The 24,096-nt window shown below is 45.3% G+C and overlaps 1 protein-coding gene across 1 annotated transcript in view; it reads left to right on the top strand.

The window, feature by feature from the left end:
• Window positions 1–11,064: 11,064 nt before the first annotated feature.
• Window positions 11,065–24,096, top strand: part of MAU2 (MAU2 sister chromatid cohesion factor) — a 69,369-nt gene continuing 56,337 nt past the window's right edge. Inside the window, exons 1-5 of the mRNA XM_069962241.1 lie at window positions 11,065–11,343; window positions 13,313–13,330; window positions 18,584–18,649; window positions 23,230–23,325; window positions 23,409–23,503. Of these exons, the coding sequence (XP_069818342.1) occupies window positions 11,092–11,343; window positions 13,313–13,330; window positions 18,584–18,649; window positions 23,230–23,325; window positions 23,409–23,503 (527 nt within the window). The 5' untranslated portion in view covers window positions 11,065–11,091. The remainder of the gene's footprint in view (window positions 11,344–13,312; window positions 13,331–18,583; window positions 18,650–23,229; window positions 23,326–23,408; window positions 23,504–24,096) is intronic.

Genomic DNA, 24,096 nt, shown 5'->3' with positions numbered 1-24,096 from the left:
TGTAACACCACACAGCACGCTGTATTCTCTACCTGTAACACCACACAACACGCTGTATTCTCTACCTCTAACACCACACAACACACTGTATTCTCTACCTGTAACACCACACAGCACCCTGTATTCTCTACCTGTAACACCACACAGCACCCTGTATTCTCTACCTGTAACACCACACAGCACACTGTATTCTCTACCTGTAACACCACACAGCACCCTGTATTCTCTACCTGTAACACCACACAGCACGCTGTATTCTCTACCTGTAACAGCACACTATATTCTCTACCTGTAACACTACACAGCACGCTGTATTCTCTACCTGTAACGCTGATATTGGAATAAAGTAAATAACTTTTAGAATTTTTTTTTTCTTTTCATTTCCACGCACATATTATGATCAAGCATCTGTTATCCTTGAAGTTGAAGTGAAGCTCTTATCGTCTCTGCTGTTTAGCATCATTTACTTGTGTTACAGCATCATTTTTGTGAATGCGCTGCAGTACTGCAATGACACTCCAACATGTGTAAATACAGCCCTAATTTCACTGCACACTTCTGCACAATTAGTGAACATTGCTGTAAACATTCATAAATTGGGGTGTTGGGTGCAGATTCATTTTGGGGTGTTGGGTGCACCCAGGCATGCTCCCCCTGATGTCATAGTGTCATTATGAAGGTGTTGCCATTGTTTAGGGAGGTTTCATGGGGGACTTGGTGACCTCCAAGTGGTCGAATTTGGATTTCCAAGAATTTTTTTCCCATAGACTATAAATGGGATCAAATATTCGTTCAAATATTGGTGCCTATTCGATTCGAATTCTCAAAAGACGAATATTTTACTACTTGCTCATCTCTAATAAAGTTATGTTACTTTTAGATTTTTATTAGAGATAAGCGAACCTCGAGCATGCTCGAGTCCATCCGAACCCGAACGTTTGGCATTTGACTAGCAGTGGCTGCTGAACTTGGATAAAGCCCTAAGGCTATGTGGAAAACATGGATATAGTCATTGGCTGTATCCATGTTTTCCAGACAACCTTAGAGCTCTATCCAAGTTCAGCAGCCCCCGCCAATCAAGTGCCGAATAGAGATGAGCGAACCTCGAGCATGCTCGAGTCGATCCGAACCCGAACTTTCGGCATTTGATAAGCGGTGGCTGCTGAACTTGTATAAATCCCTAAGGCTATGTGGAAAACATGGATATAGTCATTGGCTATATCCATGTTTTCCAGACAACCTTAAAGCTTTATCCAAGTTCAGCAGCCCCAGCTAATCAAATACCGAACGTTCGGGTTCGGATCGACTCGAACCCGAACCCGGTTCGCTCATCTCTAGTGCCAAATGTTCAAGTTCGGACGGACTCGAACCCGAACCCGGTTCGCTCATCTCTATTTTTTAGCTATCACTCAACTTTTGTTGAGTGGCAACAGTAAGGTGTGCCACGGGCCCATCTGCCGCCACCAATGTTTGTGTCAGGAACTGAAGGGCTGTCTAAGCCTGGCATTTTCCTATCTCCTGCTCTAATCAAGGGCTGCTGCACAGCACTATACAAAGCTATACTATAATGGTGTCCGTTAAAAATGATTATGATCATTACTAACGGCTTCCATAATCAAAAGATAGGCTTTTTTACCTAAAACAGACTTTGTGGGAAAATTCTTACATACAGTACTCGGAAGAAGGCTGTCCAACACCATTGCTGTGTGCAGCTACCTCTCTTCATCATGTGGTGATTGCTATCACTCTCCTAGTTCTTATCGTTTTATCTAAAGGAACCAGTTTTATCGGATGTGCTGACCAATTTTTTTGTTTGTCTGCATGCACAGATAGGCTATGTTCACACAACGTACAACTACGGCCGTAGTTTTGCGGGGTGGAACAATGCCTATTGATGAATGGGATCCCGGCCGGAGCGTACACACATCGTATATGGGGCTGCAAAAAACTGACATGTCCTCCGGCCGCTTGCTTCACTGTGTGCTATGGGAAGCTCTGATGCGGGCGCATGCGGAGTCACGGAACGGCCGGTCTCTAACGGTGCGTGAACATAGCCTTAAACAAAGACTTTTGGAAGCTGGTCTGGTGTCAAGAAATGCAGAAAAAAAAACACTCCTCTTTAACAAAAACATCAAGAACAGACTGGAAGACGGTATTGCACATTATCTCTGAAATAACTGGCGTTCTCATCCCTAACACTCCTGAAACTGTGCTATTATTCATGTTCCCTATGGCTCAGCTGAAGTATAAAAAGTCCCTTACACGTCACTTGATGCAAGCAGCCAAAACCGTTATCCCCCGGCACTGGAGATCTCCGGATGTCCCGTCCCTGGAGGAATGGTTTAAGGAGGTCATGCACGTCCAACACATGGAGGACTTCCTTGGCACTTCTCCGAAAGAGGTCTCTGCTTACACATTTACTTGGTCTGCCTGGTTGGATTTCCTTGCTTCTCCTAGATATAGATCAGTCTTGTTAGGGCAACCTTAGGGCTAGTTTCTTCTTTGATCTACTGCCGCCTTGGTGTATTCGGTTACTGGTGCTATTGCCCCGGGGCGTCCAGGATGCTTGTGGCCTGTTTACCGTCGGCTGCTCAGGTATAGATCACATATCCACTTTCCTCTCCCCTCCTTATCTCTTTTTGTTCATTTTCTTCCTCATCTCCCCTCTCCCTATACCCTCTATTGGTTCTTTTCCAGTTGTTTGTTCATGTGACACTCTCGTGCATCTCTGTTCGCTTGTTAGTTGGTCATGTGACTTTGGCCTCTGTTTATATACTCAAGTCCATGAGGCTTCTCAGTTAAGCTGCTTTATATGTTTATCGATGCCTGTTATTGTTGTTGTCTATGCAAATGCTGTGTTGGCGATCTGTTACTCTTTTGCTGCGGTCCCTTGGGTCGAGGAAGCTGAGCTCGTGAATTGTTTATCACTACATGCATGTACATTTCCTGTCTCCCTGTCTTTCTTAAATGAAAAAAAATTCTAATAAAAATTTGAATTTGAAATAACACATCAAGGACAGACAGACATTCTGTTGGAAGTACAGTGATTTCACTGCAGAGCACTGGGGTCAAGTTATGGGGAGAAATTATCAAGACCAGTGTACATCGTACCCCGCTCAATGCTGGATTTACTAAGGAGTCGAGGAAATCTACACTAGCTCTGGAACTGGTATAATTTTTCGCCATGATATAATGACAAATCAGATGTGGAAGGAGGCCCCATCCATCAGGCGAGCAGGGTATACTTAGGGAAAAAGCTGCAGATGTATAAACATACCCTAAAGCATCCTGAGACCATTTAGGTGTGGGGTCACTATAGTGCCGCAGAGATTCAAACAGTTTCTCTGCTCATGGAATGATATTGATACATCATGCCAGGCGGGGAAACACTCCATTACAGGGCTTACCCGTCTGTAGCCTCTGTAATATATGGGACATGGGAATTACTCTATGTGTGGTTCTCCACATCATCTAGATTAGATGCTGCACTTTCAGTATATACCTGTATAACACTTGTCTGTGTTTACTTTGTGCTCTACGGCAGTTGGGCACTCTGTGATATAAAGCATATTTGCAATTTGCATTTTTTTTTTTCAGTTATCATGAGCTTAAAGGGGTAGTCCACCAAAAAATTTTTTCTTTCAAATCAACTGCTGCCATGAAGTGACAGAGATTTGTAATTTACTTCTATTAAAAAATCTCAAGCCTTCCAGTACTTATCAGCTGCTGTATGCCCAACAGGAAGTTGTAATCAAAATCGGTAATCCGATCACTTTTTTCCCTCTTTTCGTGTACGCCGTTCACCGTTCGCAATGACGCTTGTTATATTTTAATAGATCGGACAATTACGCACGCTACGGTATATTATATGTTTATCTATTTATTTATTTTTATATGTTTTATTTATATAATAGGATAGGGGGGTGATTTCAACTTTTATTGGGGGAGGGGTTTTGGGGTAGTGTGTTAGTGTTTTTAACTTTTTTTTTTTACACTTTTGAAGCCCCTTTGGGGGACTTTTACATACATTACTTGGATTTCTACACTGATGAATGCTATGCCATAGGCATAGCATTGATCAGTGTTATCGGCGCTCTGCTCATTGAGCCTGCCTGTGCAGGCTTAGAGTAGCAGAGCGCCGATCGGACCGCACGGAGGCAGGTAAGAGACCTCCAGCAGTCCGTTTTACCGATCGGGACCCCCGCAGTCACACTGCGGGGGTCCCGATCGGTAAGTGACAGGGGACTCCCCCTGTCACTTACACTTAAACGCCGCGGTCGCGCCGCGATCGCGGCGTTTAAGGGGTTAATGACACGCGGCAGCGCGATCGCTGCAGCGTGTCATTGCCGGTGAGGTCCCGGCTGCTCACTGCAGCCGGCCCCCACCTCCTATGAAGCGCGCTCCGCTCCGGAGCGCGCTTCATAGCGGGAATAACACCCAGGGCGTACAGTTACGCCCTAGGTCGTCTGGGGACAGACTTCCATGGCGTAACTATACGCCCTGGGTCGTCTAAGGGTTAAAGTGACACTGTCACTCCCTATTTGCATTTTGACTTTTCTCCACAGGTGTAAAGGGTAAATGTTACAGCTTTCATTACTTATTTTATATCACACCTCATGGTGCTTGTTCTGGTAAAAAGTCGTTTTTATCACCTGTTGATCGGTATATATGGGCGGGGTCTCGCAGCCTTTGTGTCACATCGCTCCGCCCCTAGCTCCACTTAGCCCCACCCCCATTCAGGACGTCATCGTCGGATAGGCCCCTCCCCCTCAGCAGCCATTGGAAGGGCCAGCCTAAAGCTCTAAGCCCCATCCCCTAGGATGTCCCACACCAATGGCCGCTGAGGCGATGACGTCACGGATGGGGGCGGGGCTAAAATTGTGCCGCTTGTTAGTATCCAGGGCAGGGATGTCAAACTCAGGCCCTCCAGCTTTTATAAAACTATGAGTCCCATCTAAAGCTTTGGCTGTCCAGGCATGATGGGAATTGTAATTTTAAAACAGCTGGAGGGCCTGATTTTGACACGTCTGATCTAGGGCTTATGGTTACAAACGCCTCTAATCTATTATTTAAAGAGAACGACTTTCCCTTGTTACTATCACTACAGAAAGAATTAGATATGTATAGTAAGGTGGAGGTTTCGTGGATCACTAGAATCGCCTCATTTAAAATGCTGGTACTACCCAAATTGCTATACCTGTATAGAACTGCATCTAAATATATATAACCCCTACATCAAAAAATCCCTAAAAAATTTAATTGTCCTCAACCATAAAATGAAAAATTCATGAATTTTATTTCAACAAAAAAACAGTCCCCCCATAAAAACACATACACTAAAGACATTTAAAACCATATTAATCGGGAGTCAGGAACATCAAATCAAACAATGAGATAGATTTCACACGCAATAAATTAAATACATTTCTGGGCAGTGGGAATTAATAGATCTTAATAGGAGTAAAAATGAAGTCCAAATGTATGTTATATTACTAGCAGAGAATTATCTAAACACCATGAATTAAGGGAACAAAAAAGTCCAGCAAATCACATTGCACATAATCTGTATATTAAATATATTGCACATAGAAGAGTATATTACCTCTATTGCACAAGCCCCTATCAGCCAACAAATCACATATGTAATATTGCACTTGTCCCCTAATACATAAATTACATGGAGTCCCGGTATCTGTGCTTCAAACCCAAACAGGCCCAAACACCTCCCAATTTATCCCACTATTCACCCTATACCGACCCAGTGGCCATGCGTCCTGACTCCACTCCTCCACACTCCAACGCGTTTCGCTACCGCTTTGTCCAGGAGCGATGGAGTGGGAGAGTTGTACATAGTTCTACAGGTTACAGAATGAAATGCTTTCCCTCAGCTGTTCATCACAGTCCTCCACCCTGCACATTCCGTGCCCATTCCCCGCCCAAAGCTGTTGCAGAACATCTAGGCTGTGTTCACACATTGCAGTTTCATTGTGTTACAGAATTATTTGCAGTAATTTATAAAGTTGAGCCCCACAATAAGGCTCTGATCCTCTCTGCCGTTTAGCATCATTTACTTGTGTTACTGCATTATTTTTGTAAATACGCTGCAGTACTGCAATGACACTCCGACATGTGTGAACACAGCCCTAATTTCACTGCACACTTCTGCACAATTAGAGAAATCAGTGCAACACCTGCTTCTGGCTGGTCAGAGATAGTGAATAACTCAGGGGATTGGGGAATCCAGCCAAGCCTCCTGTGACATCACGCCCTGCCTCGTGTCTGCATCATCAGCCTGATTTCAGCAAACACACACAATGTGAGACAGACACATGGAAGATTTGTCTCCTAAGGGGGGATAGCGGAAGGAGCAGGAGACAATGTGGATTTGCACAGGGGCCATTTATCTTCACTTCCTGGATTTCTATCAGCTACTAGTGTGGCAGAACCGTACAGATACAGTAATCCATTGTATAGACACATATATTTAACTTTTTATGTACTTTTAATAGAAAACAAGTTTTTCTTATCCGGAGTTCCCCTTTAACCCCTAGACGACCCAGGACGTAGGGTTACGTCATGGAAGTCTGTCACCAGACGACCCTGGACGTAACTGTACGTCCTGGGTGTTTCTCCCGCTATGAAGCGCGCTCCGGAGCGGAGTGCGCTTCATAGGAGGTGGGGGCCGGCTGCAGTGAGCAGCCGGGACCTCACCGGTAATGACACGCTGCAGCGATTGCGCTGTCGCGTGCCATTAACCCCTTAAACGGCGCGATCGTGGCACGATCGTGGCGCGTCCACGGCGTTTAAGTGTAAGTGACAGGGGGAGTCCCCTGTCACTTACCGATCGGGACCCCCACAGTGTGACTGCGGGGGTCCCGATCGTTGAAACGGACCGCTGGAGGTGACCGTGCGGTCCGATCGGCGATCTGCTACACTGAGCCTGCACAGGCAGGCTCAATGAGCAGATCGCCGATAACACTGATTAATGCTATGCCTATGGCATAGCAATGATCAGTGTAAAAATCAAACTAGTGTATGTAAAAGTCCCCCAAAGTGACTTCAAATGTGTAAAAAAAAAAAAAAGGTCAAAACACTATTACACTACCCCAAAACCCCTCCCCCAATAAAAGTTTAAATCACCCCCCTTTCCCATTATATAAATAAAACATATAAAAATAAATAAATAAATAAACATATAATATACCGTAGCGTGCGTAATTGTCCGATCTATTAAAATATTACAAGCGTCATTGTGATCGGTGAACGGCGTACACGAAAAGAGGGAAAAAAGTGCACGGATTACCGATTTTATGTTACATTATATATTTAAAAAAATCAATAAAAAGTGATCAAAACGTCTGATCTTCACAAATATGGTATTAATAAAAACTAGAGATCATGGCGGAAAAAATGACACCCCATACAGCCCCGTAGGTGAAAAAATAAAACAGCTATAAGTGTCACAATAGGCCCATTTTATTAATATTTAATTGCCAAAAAAAAGGATTTCATAAAAAAAAATATATATAACATTAGAGAATCTGTGTAAACCTGCATATGGTTGTGTTCGGACTGACCTATAGAGTAATAATATCATGTCCCTTTTACCATATAGTGCATTACGTAGACACAGGAACCCACCAAACGTTACCATATTGCATTTTTTTTACGATTTCACCAATTTATATCTTCATAAATAATATATTTGGAATTCCATCATATATGTTATGGTAAAATGAATGACGCCATTACAAAGTACAACTATTCCTGTAAAAAACAAGCACTTACATGGCCTGTAGATAGAAAACTGAGAGTGCTGGAGCTCTTAGAAGGGGAGGAGGTAAAAACGAAAACACTAAGATCAAAATTTGCGCGGTCCACTGGGTCATTTTGGGCCTGGTCCTCAAAGGGTTAAAGGAGTTATCCAGCGCTACAAAAACATGGCCACTTTTCCCCCACTCTTATCTCCAGATTGGGTGGGGTTTCAAACTCAGTTCCATTTAATTAGTGGAGCTTAATTGCAAAGTACACCTGAAATAAAGACAAGAGAGGGGGAAAAGTGGCAATGTTTTTGTAGCGCTGGATAACCCCTTTAAACCTAAGTCCCTTAAGAGCTTGGGAAAGGGATTTGGGAATACAAATCACAGCGAGAGATTGGCAATAGTCATTCAAGCATACATCCGCATCTTTGGCTAGTGTTACGCATATAGAAGCTGCTGCAGCAAAAACGACGCTGAGGTGGTATTATACACCTGGACACTTATAACAAATGTTCCCTTTATGTTTCCCACAATGTTGCAAGGAGTGTGGGGATAGTGGCTCTTTGTTGCATGTCCTTGGTTCCTGTCCCCAAAGCTCCATATTGGAGGGCAGTGTCCCAGCTGATACAAGAGTTGCTAGGTACCAGTGTGGTTTTGACGCCTCAGATGGCTCTGTTACAAACTGGTCTTAATGAAGTGTCCCCATAGTCTAGAACAGGGGTGTCAATCTCGAATACACAGTGGGCCAAAATTAAAAAAATTGGACAAAGTCACGGGCCAACCTTGATAATTATTGAAGCACGAATGCCACAGTGCTGGCACTGTCAGAGCAGCGTGCAGTGTTCCTGGCACTGTCAGTGATTTGAGTCTCCCAGCGCTGTGCACTATGATAAATGACATTACATGATAAATTGCTATGACATGATTAAACCCCAACCCATTTAATAGCCAATCCCCCCAAAATTGCCCCACATATTAACCAGCCTTTCCAATAGTGCCCAAATAGTAGCCAGCCCCCCAAGTGTCCCATATAGTAGCCAGCCTTCCCCAATAGTCTCATATAGCAGCCAGCCCTTACCATAGTCTCTTATATAGTAGCCAGCCCTCTCCCATAGTCTCTTATATGGAAGCCAGCCCTCCCCAGTAGTCTCATATAGTAGCCAGTCCTCCCCATAGTCTCTAATATAGTAGCTAGCCCTCCCCATAGTCTCTTATATAGCAGGCAGCCCTCCCCCATAGTCTCTTATATAGTAGCCAGCCCTCCCCCATAGTCTCTAATATAGTAGCCATGGTGGGCCAGATATATTTAAAACTCTAAAATGCCTGGCGGGCCAAAAATAATGGCACCACGGGCCAGATTTGGCCCGCGGGCCAGAGTTTGACATGACTGGTCTAGAACATTGTTATGCAAAAAACTGCTCCTTGCTAAGTTAATTATAGCAAGGCACTGTAAGCAGATTGTGACCCCTGGAGTGGAGGAGTTAAAAGTACTCTACAGCAGCATGAGGAATCTACATGCATGAGGAAATAGTAGCAATTAGCAAGAACCGCACAAGAATATTTTATAGTGTGTGGGAGGGTTGGAGGGAGTATCAGAAAGTAAGAGGTAATGGGACTATGACACTGACAATCAGGATAGGGGCTGAGTACTGTGTGTTAAGGGGGGTTTCTAAGTCATAGGAGAGATGCATGGGGGTGGCTAACTACTAGAGAGTTGACTACATAGGGGGAAAGGCGGTTAAGAGTGAGGATACCTACATGGGGAAAGGGAACTAGTAGTAGGGATGCCTATATGGGGATAGGCACATTACCTACAATGGAATGCCGAATACATTGGGGAATACTTTATACTGGAGGAAGGGTTAATTATTAGGGGGATTACCTATAGAAGGGGGTACCTAAATTGGGTAATACTATTTACTGGTAGGGGCTAACTACCATTGGGGTCTACCTACAGGGAATACTACAGACTACCTGCTGGGGTATTAACTGCTTGGGGAATACTACTGGAGGGAGGCTAACTGCACAGGGAGGCCTAAATTATAAATAAATACCCAGAGGAGGGCCTGACTATCTACATAGAAGGCCTAACTAGTACTTGGGGACACAGAGTGGGCCTATCGTCTATATTGAGGTAAGCAGGGGGTTTAACTATTATAAAAGGGCACAGATGAATGAGGGTCAAAATGTCATGACTGGAGTCGCTGATCCCCTGTACCGTCACCAGAGCCCGCCGCAAGGCAGGATGGACTTGCTGCGGCAGGCGACCCCCAGGTCGCTACCCCTGGTTTGGCTTGCTAGTGACGGCGGGCAAGGTAACGCAGGAGCAGTAGCAGGCAGGAGAACGTGCAGATAGTGGTCTCAGGTAGAACCGCAGGTGGCAGAGGCAATGGACAGGAACAATGGAAAGGGGCAGTGGACAGGAACAACTGGCAGAAAACAGGAAAATGGTGCTACAACAGAGAACTAAAAATGTTTGGCAGATTCTGTGGAGACGAAGCATTATCAGGAGAAGTCTTCATGCGGAGATCAAAGAAAAAGTTAACAACTCCTATCAGCGAAATGCCCCTGTAAGTCACTGGATAGAACTGCACTATAACCCCTTATATAGTGTGCAGAGCCTGTGTACAATTGGTATCTACCTCTATATGGTCAGTGTATAGGGGGTTACTGGTCTTTCTATAGTGGATTTTCTGTAAATTTACATGGTCTCTACCGCTTGGCTGGGTTGGTGTGATATCAATGCTTCCCCTTTGTAATGATACCAATTATAAATGATGATGGAAGACGCTTTATGAAGCCCGTGTAGCAGTGGCGACAGTACTGAGGGGCCCATTCTAGAACATGTTTGATGGCAGACTGGTCGGTGCTGGATTCACTGCGTAGGACCTGAGGCCTTCTGTGTGTGTAGTGTACTCCCATGCCATTATTGTCCCACTATGGGACGTGTGCCCAGGGTATTGGCACATATACAGCGGTGTGCCTGGGGTGCAGGCCTAAGCTTCCACAGACCACAACCTGCGCCGTACTTAGTATTTATCACACTCCTATGGTTTTCCGTACTGTCTGGGAGTCCTCTGACGCCATCTGCCATGTTAGCCAGAGACATAGGACAAATCTGCGCTTCAATATGATGACATGCAGAAAGTTGCAGTAGGAAGTAGAACATGTCTGTATGTTTTGTATTGCAGAGGAGCCGCACTTGGACAGTCCTCCTCCTCGCGCCCAGCCGCAGGAAACAATGCCCGGACTACAGCTCCCAGGACACACCGCGCTCTCTCGCGAGTCTTGAGCCGGAGGCGTGGCCAGGGCCTTGTTGTTGGTGTCAGTGATGGCGGCTGCGGCGGTGGTATCTCCGCAGGCTGAGGCCTCGGAGTCCTGGTACTTGGCTTTGCTGGGTTTTGCAGAGCACTTTCGCACCTCTAGCCCCCCGAAAATCCGCCTGTGTGTGCATTGCCTGCAGGCTGTCTTCCAGTTCAAGCCGCCGCAGCGCATCGAGGCCCGGACTCACCTGCAGCTCGGCTCCGTCCTGTATCACCACACGAAGAACAGCGAGCTGGCCCGGCAGCACCTGGAAAAAGCGGTGAGCGCAGAGCGGCGGGGCCGGGGATGTGAGGGGGCGCTGAGGAGCACAGGCCGCACTGGGACGAATGGGAGCGGTTACATCATTACTGCCCCTCGGGAGGGAGCTGCGGGCCCTCCGTGCTGACACCCACCCGGCCCGCTCTCCATTCATTGTACGGGGCACTCACCTCCGGCTAGGAGGAGTTATAGCCCACAGCCCTTTTAGTCCAGCTTTCCCATAGCCCTGAATGGCAGCTGTGCCTGGTTATGGTGGGAATGCTAGGCTGGAGCTGTAGGAGGCTGGTGTGAACAGTGGCCACATCTAGTGGATAGTACAATCTCAGGACCTCCTAGCTGTAGAAGCCATGGCAGATGTATGCTTGGGACCTCCTAGCTGTAGAAGCCATGGCAGACGTATGCTTGGGACCTCCTAGCTGTAGAAGCCATGGCAGACGTATGCTTGGGACCTCCTAGCTGTAGAAGCCATGGCAGATGTATGCTTGGGACCTGCTAGCTGTAGAAGCCATGGCAGATGTATGCTTGGGACCTGCTAGCTGTAGAAGCCATGGCAGATTTATGCTTGGGACCTCCTAGCTGTAGAAGCCATGGCAGACGTATGCTTGGGACCTCCTAGCTGTAGAAGCCATGGCAGACGTATGCTTGGGACCTGCTAGCTGTAGAAGCCATGGCAGATTTATGCTTGGGACCTCCTAGCTGTAGAAGCCATGGCAGACGTATGCTTGGGACCTCCTAGCTGTAGAAGCCATGGCAGACGTATGCTTGGGACCTCCTAGCTGTAGAAGCCATGGCAGACGTATGCTTGGGACCTCCTAGCTGTAGAAGCCATGGCAGACGTATGCTTGGGACCTCCTAGCTGTAGAAGCCATGGCAGACGTATGCTTGGGACCTCCTAGCTGTAGAAGCCATGGCAGACGTATGCTTGGGACCTCCTAGCTGTAGAAGCCATGGCAGACGTATGCTTGGGACCTCCTAGCTGTAGAAGCCATGGCAGACGTATGCTTGGGACCTCCTAGCTGTAGAAGCCATGGCAGACGTATGCTTGGGACCTCCTAGCTGTAGAAGCCATGGCAGATTTATGCTTGGGACCTCCTAGCTGTAGAAGCCATGGCAGATTTATGCTTGGGACCTCCTAGCTGTAGAAGCCATGGCAGATTTATGCTTGGGACCTCCTAGCTGTAGAAGCCATGGCAGATTTATGCTTGGGATGGACGCTCTCAGACCCCCTCGCCATTGGCCATAATTGGGTGCCACCACCTAATGCAGTTATTTCTCAGCCGCACTTGGCATGACCAGACATGAAGATGTGCGCCGTGTCATACATGTGACCTGTGTACATCCAGGGAAGACTTTTATTCCAGTCCTCTTCCACCCAATCCAACAATTGAGTCAAACCCGCTGACTGTCTATAGTTGCCTCCTGACTCTCCTATATCTGTCTTTGCTTCCTGAATGTAGAAAAATGAATTTATTCTTCTGTGTAAAGTGTCAGAGGTGTTCCCAGACCCCCGAACTGCAAGTGCTGAGGGCTGTAATATCTCCTCACAACCCCCTGATATGATACATGTGTCCCCTAGACCTAACACATATGCATGGCCCATGAGTGCGGACTGCACATAGATGAGTGGTGGTGACTTGGACCACTGTCATATAAAGGAATAGGTCCATGGACATAAACTTAAAATATCTTGGATCACTATGATTCCTCCAGTCCTGGTCTCTACAACTATGGTTGGGAATAGACTTGTGTGTTACAGACGCGTTCTCATATCTGTGTTATGGATGCATGAGCAATCCATCACTTGATTGGGCAAAAGTTTGATAGGAATGCGATAGGTTAAATACATGTGCCCTTCACAATCTGCTTTGCCATGGGTGGCCTTAAGGGCGTGCCCCCTTAAAGATACATAAAATAGATATTCATTTGTATTTATAGACTCTAACTAATTTTTTTTTGCTTTTGTTTTTCAGTGGTTAATTTCACAGCAAGTATCCTTTTTCTGTGCTGACTTAACAAATGTTCAGGTTTTGTGATGACACACACAGGGTTCCTTTATTCTTGTCTATGCTTGCCTATTGTTTGTATGGTTGTGATCTATGATCGAGACTACAGGGGAGATGAAAGAAGTTTTAAGCCTGGGGATGCTAGAAATAAGAGATGAGCGGATTGCAGAGATAACAAAGCACTTATTACTGTATATCCGCTCATCAGCCCGCTGCCTTTTAACTGACTGCCGCTCTGTGCCGCTCCTCCCCAGGTGATGGGAAAAGCTGGATCCAGTCCTGGGAAACTGGGACAAGGCACCTGGGGAGGAGCGACAGTGAGTTAAAAGGCAGCCGGCTGAAAGGCGGATTGCAGAGATACGAAAAGCGTATAGCTTTGTTATTACTGTAAATTCGCTCATCTCTACTAGGGATGTAAAATAATGTTCTATAAACACTTTGCTGATTTCAGTGCCAGTGTTTATTCTGGTATATTTTCAAACCTACTGCAGACAGTCATTGTCTCCTGTGGGTCAGCACGTCATCAGGGGAGGTAAACCAAGGGACTGGAGTACTTGACACAGTAAGGTAAGTATGTTTTATTTTGTTGTTTTGCTGCTCTAGCAAGCTATTGTGTTTTTGTTTTTTGTTTTTTTTTAATTATAGAAAACCCCTCTAACGTATCAACATTTGTTAATGGTTAAAGGGGTACTCCGGCACGGGGGTATTTTTAAGCTATGGCCGGGGAGGGGGTGGATATAGACGACGGAGATCACTTACCTACCCGGTTCCAGCGCTGGGTCCCAGATCGCGCCGCCCCGTACACCCGCCCAGCGGCCGCTTCCTGGTGTCAGCTGCGGCATGAGACCTGACGTCTCAAGGCAGCTTAGCCATTCAGCGGCTGAGGCGGGACTACGCTATGGCCGCTGAATGGCTGAGCTATCTTGAGACGTCACGTCTCGTGCCGCAGCTCACACCAGGAAGCGACCGCGGGACGGGTGTACTGGGCAGTGCTGGAACCGGGAAAGTAAGTGATCTCCGCCGTCTATAACCACTCCCTCCCTAGCCATAGCTTAAAAATACCCCTTTAAATTCTCTAGTTATAAGGTTGTGGCTAATAAGTCCTAAATGTGAAAAATATAAAAACTTATGCTGTGTTTTTTGTAGGGAAAAGACTGGTGATATTTATGGCAGCCTTGAAGTGTCATTTCCAATTTCTGCACCCTATTCCAGTATTGAAAACGCTTCAGGATGACACAGAGTTGCCTAGGTGGAGCTGGGGATGTTAGTGTTCTCCTGCTTCCTTGGTATTGTGTTTAATTTTTTAATGGTGATGCTTCCAACTTTTTTTCTGTAAATTTAAAGAACTTTTTTAGGGTGCGTTCACACCTACCGCATCCGCAGCTTATTTTCCCGCGAAATCCGCAGGTCTGGTAGTGCAGATTTCAACCTGCGAGAAATCCGCATATGTGTGCGTTTTGCGTTTTTTCTGCAGCAAGTTTATCGCAACTGAAATGTCAGTTTAAAATGTCTCTCATTCTAAACGGACATTTCAGTTGCAATAAACTTGCTGCAGAAAAACCGCAAAACGCACACATATGCGGATTTCTCGCAGGTTGAAATCTGCACTACCAGACCTGCGGATTTCCGCGGAAAATTAGCTGCGGATGCGGTAGGTGTGAACGCACCCTTATAATGTAATATTTACCTCCTCCCCTCCTCTGCAGAGTTGTTGTCTGTGGGTGATGCCAGAAACCAGGGATGAGGATTGACTTGAAAGATGACTAGTCTGAGGGTAGATCCACTGGGTTGTGTGCAGGGATTGCTGAACATGATATGCAGTATTTCCATGCTTGGTAACGCCTGCATCAGATTTGTCATAGCTTGTTGGGTGACATGCAGTACATTCAGTAAACGTGAATGGGGCTATATCTGCAGAATGTGCATGGGTTTCTACATACAATACATATACTTTGTTCTATTTCTTAAAAAAAACCCTAATCCCTGCAAGTACAGATGCAATAACTAGAAAACCTAGTTATGCACTTAATAAGAAAAAAAGTGTATTTTTGCCTAGAAAGTATTGCCCTGTCAGATCCGCCTTCATGGTTGCACTCAAATCGGATGTAATTATTTTGAGAGTGGAGAACCATCATTACCACCACACAGTAATCAATTTCCGGATACACAGGAATCACTTGTTGCATTGTTAGTTTTCACGAATGCTCAAATTCTCAAATTGCACAAATGCAAGTGAAAAATTGTAATGAAATTTACTTCTGTGTTGACCTTACTACTTAGCATGTGCACAGTTTAGCTGCTAGAGAGGATGATGGCAGAGGGATGCTCAGTGTCACTCCAGTACCCTGTGTCCCTCAGTGTCCCTCTGCCATCATCCTCTCCAGCAGCCACAGCCCCCACAGCTCTGGGAGTCGGGTTGTGACATCACCATGTTATCCAGGAAGTGAAGCCTTGATGCAGTAGTTAGTGCAGGGAAATAAGCACTTTATGTGCATTTCCCATAATAAGTGTATATTGGTGATTTGTATAACTTTTGGGGGACAATACTATTCTTTAAGATACAGAGTATTTTAAAGTGTAACTATTATTTTTTAAACTTCTGACGTGTCAGAAGTGCTGATTGGTTTACAGAATTCACCTCCCTGTAGCAGAGATGAAGGGACAGAGCACACGCTTCTGCACGCGGCAGCCCCTTCGTTCTAGCCATTGGCGGGATTTTCAGCAGTCGGACTTATTTTTAGGGGATGTCTTTTTTTCGGGGAAACAGGGTAGCTCACTAATATAGTGTTATCACTAATAGTACTGAAATCAGCATGCTTGAGCTTCCAACAGGAAGTTTAAAATAGAAGAAATATAAAATGTGTATTGTCTACAGCTCCTTAACTCTTTCCTTTTGCCCATCGACAACACATCATCCCTATCTCCTTAGTAATGTCACAATCTCTGATCAGCCTTTACAGCTTATGTTGCCATCTCCATGTCATATAAACTAAAATTACATATATCTTGATGGGAACATTTAAGTGCAATGTGTTAACAGCATGCTGTCTTGTGCTGAATGATATAGATGTATAAAATGCAGCAGATGCTGCAACCTCACTGTGAAATAGTCTGCAGTGAAATGATATGTTCTGCAACAGCTTTGGTAGGGAACTGGCATAAGTGTTGTGAGGACTGTGAGGGTTCTGGGAAATATCCTGAGAAACTATACAACCAGGAGGTACAGGACTGAGACCCCCAAACAAATGGATTTTTGATGTTTTAAGAACTGTGGCAGTTAGTAAGGCAATACTATAGTCTTACGCAGCATGTTTATTCATTTTTTCTTTACTTGTATGTTTATAAACGTTACATTGATTATACAGTATTAAAGGGAACCTGTCACCCCCCGTGACGGAGTGACAGGCTCCCGACCCCCCGTTAGAGCCCCCTATACTCACCTAATCCTGCCGGGTCCCGCTTCTGGAGGTGGTCGGGTGATGAAGATCTCAGCCGCTGCAGCCCGGCGCGCTGAGAGATGAGTCCAACACCCATAGAGAATGACAGGAGAGTCCAGCGCTCCGTCATTCTCTATGGGTGTTGGACTCATCTCTCAGCGCGCGCGCCGGGCTGCAGCGGCTGAGATCTCCGTCACCCGACCACCTCCAGAAGCGGGACCCGACGGGATTAGGTAAGTATAGGGGGCTCTAACGGGGGGTCGGGAGCCTGTCACCCCGGCACGGGGGGTGACAGGTTCCCTTTAAGGACAGAAAATAGGGTCAATGAATTTCAATGGCCCCATTCACACATCCATAAGTGTCTACAGGGCCGTGATCCATGCCGCAAACAAAAAAGCACAGGTCCTAGTGTGGACTGCAATTACTGCACGGGCACACCAATAGTACTCTATGGGATTTGTATTTTTGCGGAGGCGACCTGCGAATAGTAACTTGACACTCCTTTATTTTTGCAGATCCCCAAAAATTACAGATACATTTTTGGGAATCATGGACAGAAAATAGCAGACTCTGAAATATACTGTGTGAATAGACGTGTGAATAGGTTCTAAAATTATATATATATATATATATATATATATATATATATATATATATATATATATATAATTAAGTAAGCAGAAAAAAACGTGGCACAGGAGCCTCGTGTGATACATTTTGAGGATCTGTGGGCAAAATAAGTGAGAGAGCTGCTCACCTGTTAGTCCCTTGGGCTTAATACATATCACCCCTGTCATCCAGATGTGGAATGGCCATAAGACCATGAAAAGGGCCAGAAATTATATACAGGACAAGCACTGAAGCAGGCTGCAAAGCTGGCTGTACCACAGGATATTCCTAGAAGGGGCCTGTATGTAACAAACCGAGAGAACAAAAAAAGGACTATGATACTTACTGGGCCAGCGCTGTTTGAATAAAGTGCTGATAAATGTCCATAATGGGTATGAAAGTATAATATTTATAAAAAAAAAAGCACAGTATAACGCGTTTCAGGAGTGTAGACCTCCCTTCATCGGAGGCAAAGATGCACATATTTGTATCTGACGAATGGAGGTCTACATTCCTGAAACTGATTCCTGATATTGTGATTTTTTTTAAATTAATGTTATACTTTGATACCCATTTTGGAGCACTTTATTCGGACAGCGCTGGCCCAGTAAGTACCATAGTCCACTTTTTTTTTTTTCTATGTTCTCTATGTAATTATTACAAGATGGGTACCCCTGCTATGATTCCTGTTATGGTTATTGTCAAAACCCAGGGGCCTAAAGGGAATGTGTTAAAATAAGAAAATTACCTATTGTTTAAATCAAAGTTTTTTTTTAGTTTTTTTTTTTTTACTGTCTTTATTATATTAACCTGAAGTCTTGCAGTGTTCATTTTGACCACTAGACTTAAAACTAAGGCTGCATTCACACATTCCGTTCACACAGAACACCGAAGTGGAAGGCCTGTAACAGAGGGTGGTGTGGTGCTGTTTTCCCATAAATATAACCCTAACCCTGTATAACCCCTTTAAACACCTATACACAAGACAGCTTTAATGCAACAGCTGGTGTGTGTAAGAGAGAGACCATCTCATATATATGGCAATCTGTACCCAAATGCAAGCCACAAAGCAATATTGAACCTTGCCAAGTAATATATCGCTCCTGAGCAGCCACTGCCCTTTTTTTTTTTTTTTTTTTTTGTGAACTCAAATTTATTTTTATTATTTCCAAACTTAACTCTCTGACCTCAGATTCCTCAGTTTGAAGATGTGAAGTTTGAAGCCGCAAGCCTACTGTCTGAGCTATATTGCCGAGAGGTGAGTTACAAGCATTGCATTGAATAATATGAGAAGTTTTAAGATTTTGGCTAGGTTCACACTGTCTGTTATCGACTGACTTACATTATGAAAAGAAACTAATTTTTTTTTAAATTAAAATAAAAAAAATAAAAAAATGTTAGGTTAGCTTCACACACCGTATGGCAGCGGATTTTATGCTATAGATCCGATCTAAATAACTGAACACAGCATTAAATCTGCTGCGGATCTTGTTCGTGTGCATGCACTCTTATAGTGAATCGGATGAAAAAAAATCGCAGTGTGAACTTACCCTTACACATACTATAGCTACTTTCTGGATATAACATAATTTCTCATTGTCTGACCACAATTCTTTTACAAGTCTTATACATCTGACTCTAGATGTTAGGAGAATATTTTCCCAGTAAACCAGCATGCTAACTTTTCTATTGTCACTGAAGGGGATCTCCTGAATAATGGCAGCCTCCCATCAGAAATGCAGACAAGCTATTCATTGCAGACATGCTAATCATTGGTCAGCATGTGATATAACAGCAGGGTAGGCTAATAGGTGAAGTTTTGCTGCAGACTTTGTTAGCTTTTTGTATAAAGATTAGTGATGTCACGATACCAAAATTTTGAGTTCGATACCGATACTAACTTTTTTATTTCGATACTCAATACCGGTTCGATACTTAGTAAAGTATAAAAAAAAAAACAAAAAAAAAAAACACAGGGGTAGAAATATAGTCACTAGTCATTATCATTAATACAATTCTGCTCTTCCAAATAGCCTGATCACTAAAACAGCTCTGCTATACCAAGCGATAAGACAGCTCTGCTGCACCACCCATCACTAAAACAGCTCTGCTATACCAAGCGATAAGACAGCTCTGCTGCACCACCCATCGCTGAGACAGCTCTGCTGCACCACCCATCGCTGAGACAGCTCTGCTGCACCACCCATCACTAAGACAGCTCTGCTGCACCACCCACCACTAAGACAGCTCTGCTGCACCACTTACCACTAAGACAGCTCTGCTGCACCACCCACCACTAAGACAGCTCTGCTGCACCACCCACCACTAAGACAGCTCTGCTGCACCACCCACCACTAAGACAGCTCTGCTGCACCACCCACCACTAAGACAGCTCTGCTGCACCACCCACCACTAAGACAGCTCTGCTGCACCACCCACCACTAAGACAGCTCTGCTGCACCACCCACCACTAAGACAGCTCTGCTGCACCACCCACCACTAAGACAGCTCTGCTGCACCACCCACCACTAAGACAGCTCTGCTGCACCACCCACCACTAAGACAGCTCTGCTGCACCACCCACCACTAAGACAGCTCTGCTGCACCACCCACCACTAAGACAGCTCTGCTGCACCACCCACCACTAAGACAGCTCTGCTGCACCACCCACCACTAAGACAGCTCTGCTGCACCACCCACCACTAAGACAGCTCTGCTGCACCACCCACCAAGATTGCAGAGGAAGAGAAGAGGAGGTTACACAGGATCCCACACACTACAGCCGATCTTATCTGCTCCTCTCAGCCCCAGCCACCTCCCCCACCTGCCAGCCGGCTGGATCCTCACATGTGGTGCACTTCCCCCGGCCTCCTCTCCCGGATCTCACAGACCCCCGCTCTCCCTCTTCATCCTCCCCTCCGTCCTCCTCTCTCTGTGACCTCCCGCTCTCCCTCTCCAGCCGCTCTCCTCTGTGCAGCTCCGGCTCCTCTCCCGGACATCCCGCTCTCCCTCTCCGTACTCCTCTCTCCCGGACCTCCCGCTCTCCCTCCAGCCTTCTCCTCCGTCCTCCTCTCCCGCTCTCCCTCTCCAGCCGCTCTCCTCCGTGCAGCTTCGGCTCCTCTGCATAAATCATCTCTCTGATAACAGAGTCTGGCGGAGCCGGACTCTGTTATCAGAGAGACACCAGCAGCGGGGGTCTGTTACACACAGTAGCTGACCCCCGCTGTATATGGAGCGGGCTCAGGAGGGGTCAGATGCCGCTGTCAGTGTGACAGCGGCATCTATATACTTAAATAGCCGGCACTAGCAATAGCTAAGTGCCGGCTATTTGAAATTGGCGCCAATGGGAGCGGAGGGAGGGAGAGCAGAGGAGGAGACTGCAGGGGGAGGCACATAGAGAACACGGCCGGCGCTCAGCTAGCCGCCCACCGTGTTCTCAGCTTAACTTAAAGTTTCGATACCAGGAAATCCTGGTATCAAACCGTTTTTTTTCCCGAAATATTGATAGTAGTATCGATATTTCGGTGCATCGTGCATCCCTAATAAAGATTGGCCTTTGCCATGTGCTAAGTCATTGTTTTGTCTGATCACTTGTGGAAATTGTGTGGCAGAATTTGGCTGATAAAAAAGAGAGAGCTCTATTGCTGCAGCTTTCCCCTCCTCTCCCTATAGAGAACATGGGAACGCTTGACCGTGCCAAACTTTCCTGTGTATGACGGGAGAGATAACTGATGGCCAAACAGTTGTTAGTTATTGAAAGTGTATGGGGCATTTAATGATGGAAGTCTTTATCCTGTGTGATGTAAATTGTTTAGTTAAAGGAGAAGTCTGGCGAAAATCTTTATTAAAGTATTGTATTGTTCCCAAAAAGTTATACAAATCACCAATATACACTTATTACAGGAAATGCTTATAAAGTGCTATTTTCCCTGCATTTACTACTGCATCAAGGCTTCACTTCTGGATATAATGGTGATGTCATGACCTGACTTCCAGAGCTGTGCGGGCTGTGGCTGCTGGAGAGGATGATGGCAGGGGGACACTGAGGGACACAGGGCACTGGAGGGACACTGAGCATCCCTCTGCCATCATCCTCTCCAGCAGCCACAGCCCGCACCGCTCTGGGAGTCGGGTTGTGACATCACCATTTTATCCAGGAAGTGAAGTCTTGATGCAGTAGTAAGTGCAGGGAAAAAAGCACTTTTGCAAGCGTTTTCCATAATAAATGTATATTGGTGATTTGTATAACTTTTGGGGGGGCAATACAATACTTAAAGCGTAACTGTCATGTTTTTTTTTATTGCAGAAATCAGTAGTATAAGCGATTTTAAGAAACTCTGTAATAGGTTTCATCAGCCAAAAAAGCCTCCTTCTGTACTCAAGAAGCAATCTTCCAGCCTCCCCCCCTGACTTCTTATTTGTGCATTATCAGGCAAACACGTCTTCATTACAGAGAAGCCAGTGAAGACGGGCTCTGCTCTCTCCATTGTAAGCCTATGAAGGGGGGAGGGGCCGAGGGAGATGAGGGAGCAGGAAGAGGTGACATGAAGGTCAGCTGTTTGTAGACTGTCTGGGCAACTAAACCGCAGGATTCTGGGGTCAGAAAGGTCAGTGCTTATCTATGAACTTACTGAGAGAAGATTGCAGGGTGTTGTGCTGTGCAGGACTGCTCCGTGCTCAGTCACTCCTAACAGCCCCTCCCCTCTCCATAGCCACATAATGGACACAGAAATCCTGCTTCATCTGATGTGAGGGGGGAGGCTGGGAGATTGCTTTTTTTTTTTTTTTTTAGTCCAGAAGGAAACTCTTTTAGTACATAAAACCTATTACAGAGTTTCTTAAAATCGCTTGAACTGTTGATATTTATTGTTTTCAGAAAAATTACCCTGAAATGACAGTTACGCTTTAAATAAAAATTTTGGCTAGACTTTAAAGGATGTGTTTTGTCCTTGGCCAGCTAGAGCTGTTTTTATGTCATGTTAGTGGTCTACAATTACTTGGGTTTTTTATTTTTATTTTGGCCAATAGCTATGTCTTCCAGTGCCTACAAACACGTTCAGCTGAACATGTATGTATTCAGAAGAGGGAGCGGTAGGAGAACCGATTCCCTACACCTCTGAAAGCGGCTTATTTACCTGTAAACAAAAGGCTTTGGCATGCTATTTCAAACCTCCCCAACCTCATCTTCGCTGCTCTTATAGGCTTTATTCTATGGTTTGCCAGATTCTGCCATTCGCCCGAAGGATGAACCTGCTCATTCTTCAGACTGACGGCAGTATCTGGCAGCGGAGATGCTCGCGGGTGCAATCTGCAGCAGGTGCTCCATCAGAATGCTGTAGTGTGCACATGCCCTGACCCAGTAGCGTGGCTTTCTTGCTCACCTGATCTTACCCTGTTTGACTTTTGGTTATGGGCTTTCTTGGAGGACTTTCTTGGAGAAGGTCCTCCAGAGACCATACAAACATTGTTTTTCTTGCTAACTATAGTGTTAGAACATTAATGCACTGTTTCCTTTATTAAGCCGAACAAAAAGTTTTCTTTGCTCAGTTTGCTACCATCTCATAAGCCTCTTCCAGTTTTACAGATATTGGATTGTTAGTGGATCCCATCAAAACCAGGTTCTGCTGGCAAAGCTTAGTGACTTTTTGTGCTTTGGTGTCGGTGTTGCACCTATGTACTAACATATATTATATGGTGGTGGGGACTATCTTCTCTGCTACGGCAGTTATTCTCCCATAAATTATAAGTCACTGCATATTTTATTTATGTGCACAAATAACAATGTATATGAAGTATGAATGAGATATTCTAAAATCATTTGTCTACATACACTTACAGAATTCTGTGGATGCTGCAAAGCCTCTCCTACGTAAGGCAATCCAGATCTCTCAACAAACGCCATACTGGCATTGCAGGTTGCTCTTTCAGCTTGCAGTAAGTGACATTTACAGTTAAAATGAAAGCAGTTGTCTATTGAGAATCTCTTCACCATTAAATCATGTTGTTACTATTTTCAGCAACTTCACACACTTGAAAAAGATCTAGTGTCAGCATGCGACCTTCTTGGTGTTGGAGCAGAATATGCACGTGTTGTAGGCTCAGAGTATACCAGGTAAAAAGACATTTTATGGAAAATACATGTATGCAAATACAGTATTTGCAATGTGTCGTTTTATGATCACATATATTTGTTACGTTTTGTTTTGTTTTTTTATTAGCTGAAATGTAGGGTTGTACAGTTGCTGATAATACACAGAATGATCTAGTTCCCCACTGCCCACTTCATCTGATAAGACAAACAATTATTCAAGTCCCCAAAGTGTTACTTTAACCCCTTAGCGTCCCATGCCGTACCTGGTACGTCATGGTGGCGCAGGGACCCCACGCTAAACGGCACCGCTCCCGGCTGCTTTCTGCAGCCGGGGAGTGTCTCTTAGCCGGCACGGCAATGGGACCCGCGCCGGCTAATAGAGACACTCCCCGGCTGCATTAAGCTGACCTGACAGCTGCACTGAAATGCTTTATATTTCATGTCCCTGGTGTCTAGTGGGACAGATCCGTGCTTCGGGCCGGGTCTCAGCTTCCCAATGACGCTGATCCCGGCTTGGCAATACATTGCTATGGCCTGCAGCAGGCCAAAACAATGTATCACCGATTACAATGATCATTGCTACGTATATACACAGCACTGATCTCTGTGTTTTT

The sequence above is a fragment of the Dendropsophus ebraccatus genome, chromosome 3 (genome assembly GCF_027789765.1).
Source record: "Dendropsophus ebraccatus isolate aDenEbr1 chromosome 3, aDenEbr1.pat, whole genome shotgun sequence".
In the NCBI taxonomy this organism is placed as follows: domain Eukaryota; kingdom Metazoa; phylum Chordata; class Amphibia; order Anura; family Hylidae; genus Dendropsophus; species Dendropsophus ebraccatus.
The sequence above is the reverse complement of the archived record's forward strand: the minus strand, read 5'-3'. Positions and strand labels throughout refer to the sequence as shown.